Source organism: Vigna radiata, unplaced genomic scaffold (assembly GCF_000741045.1).
Source record: "Vigna radiata var. radiata cultivar VC1973A unplaced genomic scaffold, Vradiata_ver6 scaffold_154, whole genome shotgun sequence".
Lineage (NCBI taxonomy): Eukaryota > Viridiplantae > Streptophyta > Magnoliopsida > Fabales > Fabaceae > Vigna > Vigna radiata.
Window position 1 is genome coordinate 36,135 of NW_014542916.1, and position 8,830 is coordinate 44,964.

The following is an 8,830-nucleotide window of genomic DNA, read 5'->3' on the forward strand; positions in this document are numbered from 1 at the left end:
ATATGATATTCTAAAATATACCATTTTTATACATGTTATAACCTTCAAATATTATTTATAAAAATATCAATAAACTTAATTAAATATAATTTGAAGCTATGTTTATTATACGTGAAAGATAGATAAATGATGAAATATATACAACTTGGCACGAAAACTTGTAATTATCCATAAGTGTTATAGTTTCCAAAAGAGACAACCACTTTTTCTCATGAAAGTGTATAAAATACACAAACAAGTGATGAAAGAAATTGAGTTACTAGTTAGTAATGTCTTTCTAACAAATATAACAAGAGAGAACGTATATATACAAACATACATACACCAATGGAGCCATATGTGCAACCAACCACAAAACATTAAACAGCAAATGAAACTAAAGAGAGGAAACCCCCCTCAAATAAAAGCTGCTTTCTGAAATATAATGAACAACTATAACCTACATTACAGATACTATTTCTACATCTTCCCCTTCAACAACTTCTATCTATCATACACCTATATAATCAAATTATTGAGACTATTTTGAAAGCACAGAAAAGCTTAAAGAAAAATGTTGCACCACACCAGCAGTTGGCAGAGTAGATAAATCATAGCATTTAATGTTTATAGCACCACAACTAGGCTTCCTAAGGAATTCATTGTCAAAAGACACCACCTTCCATTCAGAACTCATTTAGTGCACATGATTCAGTCATCAATCTTCAAGAGGGTCATCTAATCAGGCTTGAAAAAAAGACCACAGATAGATCTTTCACTCCCTTGGCCTGGCAAGCCACAAAGAACTCAGGGCTCGCAGCCGCGAGAAATAGTCGCTGATTGCCAGAAGAGCTCGAGCCGATTGCCTGGTTGTTAATATCCGAAGCATCTGTTGGAGTGTTTGCTGTCTCAGATTGTCAGCCTGGAAACATGAGAAGATAAAATGAACTAATATGATTAATATTTGATGAGTGAGTCCATCATGTTTGGTGTAGTTTAGGTCCAATTTTGTGCATGCATGTCATAGAATACTTTTAGGCTCTCCTAAGGCATGCAAATATGCAATGAACACTCTTGGAAGTGGAATATGAAGTCCTGGTAAGAGTAATATTTTCAACCATTCAATCTAAATTCATTTTATTTGTCAATCAGTTTTGTTTTTTTTACACAACTTGTATGCAATAAGAAACACAATCCACTCAAGCCATAAAGGCAGATCGATATCCTATTTATTTATAGCCTCTGTCAGACTTTCTACCACATATACAACTCCTTTTAAAAGCTGAAACATAACTTTCCCAACAGAAAACTCCATGTAAAATACATTCAGTAATCAATAAGATTTGACCACATTCATGTAAAATATTCTACACCTAGAGCCTCTGCCATCGATTCTAAAACAACAGTCTCTTTTAGCCTTTCTTTTTATCCAAAACAATAGTATTTTTCCAACAATACCCTTACATATACATATAATTAAGAACTATTAATGCAGAACCATTGAAATTAAAAATGAGACATAAAAGTGGTTTTTTTGATAAATTCGCATTAATTAAATATTTCCTAATGTGTACCAGAACCTTAAAAGACTATTGCTTGAAATGGAGAAAGTATATGAATTAAAGTCGTTTAGCTCTAAAGCTTAAGATCTCTTTACAGTTCAAAAAGATAAGATTTAACAGAATTAAACTCAAAAACATATGTAAGGTTGATTACCTGGCGAAGAAAACCCTCTAAAGTACCAAGCTTTCCCATGGCCATAGCCATTTGCCCCATGTAATTCGCCACATTTCCCGAGGAGCCCGATGAATTGGGTGAACCATTAGCCAGTGTCTCAGACAGTGATTGCTGTAATGCATCCATCCCTTGGGAAAGAGCATCTTCAGCCTGCTGGGATGACTGCTGCAAATTGTATATGCCCATTAATTGTTGCTCAGTTAGAGGCTCCAACTGACTCACAAGAAGCTGCAACAGTGTCAATCAAATCTTAGACAGACATAACATGATAAAGGTATATGAAACTTAAAACTCAACACTGGAATCAAATATTGTCAAGATAAAACTGTTAAAAAATTGTTATTTCTTCTACAATTGGAAAGTTTTTTCTACAATATCTATTGGTATATCTATTTTGATTCTTTTTTTGCACTGAATATTAGACCACATGTTAGTGAAGCGACTTTCAAACTAGAAAAAAGCATGTAATTACAGAACATGGATAAATGACAAATTTTTCACCTTGAGGAGTTCAGACGAGCGAAAGCCTCCAATCCACATGAAACACCTCTCAGCTGGAGTCTTCCACATCCCTGACAGAATGTGGAAAACATCAGCTTTTGCTGCAATACCTTTCAGCCTGAAGATATCATCAAATTGAGCCATGAAATTATCCACAATTGTTCGAAGTTCAATATCTCCAGCATGGGAATTTATTGCTGCCCTTAGCTCATTTGTTTGCCTGTTATGCTCTTCTAGCCATCGTGCATACTCTACATCAAATGCCATAGCACCTGTATAAAGAGTTGATTAAATTGATTTAGGATTTGAAACAAAAACACAAATTTCGGCAAAACCCTGCAGTGACATCCTTACTACTGAGTACTATGTTCTTAGAGTTCAAAATCACAGTGTACTTGGCTTTAGGTGTGATGCAATTAACCACAGCAAATAACACTGAGTTCTATGGTGTACCAGAAGAATTCAGTACTTCATTGCACAGAAATGGCACAAGATGCAATCAAATAGTCTATGTCCATCAATGACCAATGGGAACCATCATAAGTGTATCCAACAAACAGATTGTTCTATATCTTCACACAAACAATGGTTTGTTTAATGAAAAGGAATCATATCACAGAAAACTTTGTGGAGAACTTAAATAAGACATAGATATTCTGGTGTATAGAAATTCCATGTTGGTTAGCGAGCGACAGAAACTCAAAATCAGCTTTCTGCCAAATTGCCAACCCAAAAATTTACATATAAACAAATTTCAGGATGCACATATTCTTAATTCAATGTGAAACTATAACAACGCCAAAAAGAAGATAATTTAATCAAACAAAATTTTCCGAGATTGTACAAGATGTTTATATACCATTTCCACTCATTGACTGGGCCTGATCTCCAGTGCTTGAAATAAATATTCCCTGGAAAATATTAATAACCAAATTGAAACACCTTTATGTAGTAACAGAATCCAATGAATGAAAGCTGACAAAAAAGGGAACTTCAAATAGTAGGTACCAAAATTTTAGAGGACAGAATAAAATACTAGAACAAAAGCAAACCTGCTGGCGGGCTCGCTGGAGCTCCTGCTCAAGTTGGGTCAGTTTCAGCCTACTGCTCTCTAATTGTTGCACATATGCCTGAATAAATAGAAAGAATAATTTGAAAAAGCAGTAAAGAAATATATATAAAACATATCACAAATTGTTGGGTGTCAATAATATGGCACATTGAACAACTAACCAAATCATAACAATAATTTTACAAGTTCATCTATAATTAACAGAAAATGTCTTACCTTTTTCCTCAGTCGGCTTTTCCTGGCAGCCTCACGATTTTGAGCAAGCCGTCTTAAGGTCTGAGTGAAAAATAAAAACAAAAATTAGCACATAATAACCAAAGACTTATCCTATTTGAACAAGATTACTGCATACAACCTTTTGATCTGATTTATCTTTAGATCTATCACTGGATTCACCCCTTTCAGGCTGCCAAACAACAATGAAGCACCATATTTTAGAGTACAAATATGCATGCTTTTATATGTGTGATAAAAAAAATTGGAATGATAAATAATTCTTAATGTCATAATTCTTGGGAGCATATACAAATGTCATTAAATGGATGAATAAAGTAAATCCAAGAAGCAGAATAAACTATATATTACACAACCAAAATAAGTACCAGTTGATTTTTGTCTTCCGTGTCATCTGTTGAAGTATCGGTCCTGGGGCTAGCATCAGCCATGTTGGTCTCTCCCCAATTCTCACGATGACCAGATGTTGAAGCAAGATTTGGTTGTGCGTCTTTCTGTAGTGCCAATGTCTGAGACCCAGCAATAGCAGCAGAAAGATTTATATCTGATGTTACAATTGACTGCACCTTACATGTAAGAGAAAAGTATGAAATAGAAACATTCACTGTAATTTGGAACATGTTGATTCTTGGAAGTATGTAAGCACATATAGAACACAAAAAATTACCTTATTTAAAGCTCCAAATTGAATATCAGCACCTAGAGCTTGGCTATTTGATTTCATTTGACTAAACACTGGATCTGAAAGACGGTATAAAACCAAAAGGGCAAATAGAGGTTTAAATAATTGAAAGACGACATAAATCCTACATCTTGTAATTAGCTCTGAAGGATCATAGTTGAGGAAACACACATTTCTTCTGGAAAATGTGGAAAATAAAGATTTTAAGGTAGAAATAATTTGAAGACTCATGTTAACGACTAAGGGAGTGAAAACCATACAAGAAAATATGAATTTCCAATATAAAATATACATCACAATCAGGCACAGAAATGGGGCTAAAGAATTCTACACCATGGTCAATTCACAAAGTTGTGCTTAGTTAAATAAAATTCTACACCATGAACAGACTATCTCCACAAGATACCAAAAAAAAAAAAGGAGATCCTTATCTTAAAAGGCAGCTTAAGGGAGAACTGAAAAGAATATCATATTATTCCTTAGTTGGTATACCACAATCTAGTTTGGCACAAATGCCAAACAAATGAATCCTGAGCACTAACCGATAAGTGCATGCAGAATAATACATAAAGAGAGCTGCATCTTTCATAGAAATAACGATATTACCCCAAGAGGCAGAACATATAGAATGGAACACTTAAGTTAGGAGCAAGTCACAAACAATTGAAATCACTTGAAAAGGATATTATTGTGCCTAGATAAATAATGGCAAGTACAACAATGCAAGCAATGGGATTATGGGACAAGATATTAAATTAACAAAACAGCAAGTCACAGCAACCATAAATACCACACAAAAATGGAGTCCAACAGTTATAGATCAAAACATGAGCAACATACTTCTGCTAAGGTTAATGGTATCCTCAACACGAAATCCAAGAGATTGCTCTAGGGTTCCAAATTCAGAAATGCGGGAAGGATGAACATTAGTTGCTTCTATGCCCCTGAAACCAAAATCATGATAACACGTAAAAGAAGTATATGAATGCATAGCCAATCATCTAAGCCGGACTGAGGAAGCCATGGAGTCATTTTCCAAGTACATGTTTCCAAGCTAAAGAAAAGTCATACTTGGATACTCAAGATCTAATAACAAATACATGAGAAAATTCAAAAACAAAAAGTCATAGTAAACTTTTAAGAAAACATGAAGCCACCAAGAACGAAAAATAAGACCCTACAGTACAGGGTTGTATAGTTTCAACTTCCTAGAATAATATAGAAGAAACTATGAGGGATGAATGAATCAGCACAATGAAGTGAACAGGAGAATTTGCCTCCACTATAAAATAAAGAATCTCCAATAAACAGATAAATTAAATATTAAATCATTTTCATTATTTCCCTGTCCTCTGAAACCAATAAGGCCTAAATTTCACCAGCAACACATCACAGTTCCTCAACAACATGAATAGTTTCAGTCAGTAACATAAGAGTTACACTAAACTAGGAAACATAGGCACCATATAAATAATCTATCCACATGAGAACTATAGAACAAATCAAACTTGATCCCAGGAAACTATCATAAGAACAAAAATAAACATTAAGCATCATAAGGGTCCTCTGGAAAATTTACATGGAACTCGAAGAAGGCAATGGAGGAGCGTAGCTTGGCATCCCGTTCACAACCTTGTTGGTGTCCTTACTGGTAACGTTTACCGTTCTACTTCTGCTACCCATCAATAACCATGCTCAGAACAACGACCATCATATCTCTCCATAAACCTTAACCCCAAAAGACCCTGAACCCATTTCACAAGGCACACACGACTTTAGTCAAACCCACCTAAGGGAAGAAGAGAAACTGAAACACACAATCTTCAATAAGAAAACCACAATTTAACAAGCTTCTCAAAGGTAAAATTCTAGCCAAACTAAATTTGTTTGAGCTCGGGAAACAGGAATCATGACAAAACAGTCACAAATTCGGTGTCATAACATTGGAACCAAAAAAAGAGTTGGAAGAACAGAAAGAAAGAAATAACAGTGAGACAGCATCACTCTCCGTACGCCCTTTCGAAACAAAGACAAAATTTTGGAACTCAAAACCAAAGCCCCTGCAGCATCAAAATAACCCCCCAAAAATACTAATTTTGAAAATGAAAACAAAAAGGCCCACCTTCTAAAAACAAAGCTCAAAAATATAAACTTGCAAAAGGGAAGCACCCCAAATTTGATATCAAAAAGAGTAAAATAAAAAAAAGTGATCTTGAGCAACCTGGTCGCATGAAAATCGAAAATAAACGAACTTTCCACAGATTTAAGCAACACCCAGAAGAAGAACCGATGGAATAATAGTCCTGCAAACCCTAACGAATGACAAGTTGACGATAAATACCAAGACTTTTTGACTTTTTTGATTGAAGGGAGTGGCACTTTAATATTTTATTATTATAATATAATGATGTTACACAGTACAATATCATCTCTAACCCTGGCAAATTTTTATATCTTTTTTTAATAATTTATTCGGTGATTGTTGCTTATGATTGAAAACAAATTTTATGTTTTTATTACCACACCACACACTCAAAGAGGAGCATCATGTGTCATCAAATTGATCTTTTTGGTGTAATTATATTATAAATATTTGTATGTATGGAGGGTGGAAAGAGAGAGAGGAAGAAGCGTGACGTTCAGACCATTCCATTTTCTTGCATACGTCCTTTTCGTCTGAAGCTCTAGTTCATTTGATAAAAGAAAATAACTTGCCTTTTTAAATTCTTCAAATTTCAGTTAACTTTACCACTTTTTGTTTTTTGTTTGCATCTTTCTTTTTACCTGTGCTCGTATTTTCATCACAACGCCGTGCCATACTAGTACTGCTACACTTTTTACCTGATCTTAAGGTGTTCCTTCATTCTTTTTCAAGCAATATTAATAAGGGTCTATTTGATTTTTACCTTTTTTTTAAAATCCAGTTAAAAGGGGAATCTTTTTAGTGTGGAATGAAAGGGGTTGAAAGATAACGTAGAAATTTACAAAATACCTTTCAGATATTTCTATTTTCTATTCTAAAATTTAATATACTATGGTTGAGAAATTTAATATATCCTTTTAGTGATGAAGTACCATAATTGATTCTTTCAATAGACACGGCATATTATTTTCAAAAATGAGATTCAATTCTTTATCAATATTCAGAAACAACTATTCAAAATTACATCTCAGTACTTTTCTTTTAAATACAAAATAGTGTTCTAGTTACAATTTTTCACCAAATGAATTGTCACACATTAATCTCACAATGTACTTGACTTTTATTTAATTCAATTAAACTCATTAACTATATATTGAATAGAAAATTAAACTCATTAATCTCACAATATATTGAATAGAAAATTATTAAGTGAATTCTAGTGAAGGCATTAACTTGTAAAAGAATAATCAAATTACTATTTTTTTTTAAATCACATTCAATACTTATTGTCTATTATAAAGATGGAGTTAATTGATTGAAATATGAGAGTTAACAGAGTTTTTAGTAAAAGTAATAAAATAAGCCATTAAAGAAGTTAATTTTATTTTAATTGGTACAACAATATCTTATTTGGGATCAATTAATCTTATCAGTTGGATTTTTAAAGCTTTTTTATTTTTAATTCTTTTGTGAAATTTATTTGTCTTACTTAGACTAAAATTGTGTGAACAAATCATTACTAAAATATGACCATAAGGAAAGAGATAATGATTTTATGATTTTAGCATACTTATTACATTATATCATTTCTAATTGCATGAAAAATTTCTCATCTGGATATCTAATCCATTTTTGGTAAAAAAAAAAAAAAAAAACAATCCAAGTGATTCTAAAGTTTCATAGGATAACAAAACCATTTCCAATATTTATTAGGTGGAGAAGATATGTTTTTTTTGTGTGAAGTGTATAATAGAAAAAACCTGTGTTTTGAAATAGGCACAAAAGCAACTAAATAAGAAGTTTAAGTTTGATATGTGTAAAAAAAAAAGTTATATATAAGAAGATTACTTTGGAACATCGTGTTTCTATTAGAATTTTTTCTATTATATTTACATTATTATCTTATTTATGTTGATGAGATTTTTATTATTGAAAAAAATGTTTTTAAAGTTAATTAAGCAATTGAACAAATTATTTTCCATTAAATACATGAAAGTTTATATATATATATATATATATATTCTTAATATAAAAGTCATACACGATAAAAATAAATTTTGGTTGTTATAAGAACATTATATTAAAGTAATGGTGTTAAGAGATTTTAAGGTGGTGCACAAGATTATATATGACACACATTGTTAATATAATATTTATATTTATATTTTTGTTACTTAACACATTGCTAATATGTTCATCGTATTGATTAATGATTTTTTTTTTCCATTAACAAATCTACTTTGGTGGGGTACTCAAATTATATTGTTAGAGATACTAATTTTAGGAAATTCAATTTGAATTATTGGATTAATTTTGTGAGGGGTCTCTATGATTTGGTTTTCTATAAAGTTGTTAATTTTTTCTATTAAACATAATTCCTTTATTATTATTGAAGCATGTAAGGAATTGTTTTAAGTGAAGAAATTATTTTAAGAGTGAAATTTTATTGAAAACAACATTGATTATTTATAAATATGCAAAG

The 8,830-nt window shown here is 32.1% G+C and overlaps 1 protein-coding gene across 9 annotated transcripts; it reads right to left on the reverse strand.

Annotated features, from left to right (window-relative positions):
• Positions 1 to 239: 239 nt before the first annotated feature.
• Positions 240 to 6,575, reverse strand: LOC106752566 (transcription factor TGA2.3). 9 transcript variants are annotated; one of them, XM_014634274.2, is made up of 12 exons: positions 6,427 to 6,575; positions 5,785 to 5,950; positions 5,046 to 5,149; positions 4,191 to 4,264; positions 3,892 to 4,032; positions 3,645 to 3,695; positions 3,506 to 3,565; positions 3,270 to 3,347; positions 3,077 to 3,128; positions 2,218 to 2,489; positions 1,696 to 1,944; positions 240 to 901 (listed from the first exon to the last, which is right to left on the reverse strand). In XM_014634274.2, exons 2-12 carry the CDS (start codon positions 5,886 to 5,888, stop codon positions 755 to 757), a joined length of 1,332 nt encoding a protein of 443 aa, XP_014489760.1. In that variant the 5' UTR covers positions 5,889 to 5,950; positions 6,427 to 6,575; the 3' UTR covers positions 240 to 754. The 9 variants fall into 9 exon arrangements, with proteins under 9 accessions (XP_014489760.1, XP_014489759.1, XP_014489757.1 ...); XM_014634273.2 differs by having other exon boundaries at positions 3,892 to 4,083; XM_014634271.2 differs by having other exon boundaries at positions 3,892 to 4,089.
• Positions 6,576 to 8,830: the final 2,255 nt, after the last annotated feature.

Coding starts and splice junctions, on each gene's coding strand:
- LOC106752566 (XM_014634271.2), bottom strand. CDS start 5,888: ATGGGTAGCAGAAGTAGAACGGTAAACGTTACCAGTAAGGACACCAAC. Junction 1,945..2,217: donor GCTCGTCTGAACTCCTCAAG/GTGAAAAATTTG, acceptor ACACTGTTGCAG/CTTCTTGTGAGTCAGTTGGA. Junction 902..1,695: donor TAGAGGGTTTTCTTCGCCAG/GTAATCAACCTT, acceptor TCATGTTTCCAG/GCTGACAATCTGAGACAGCA.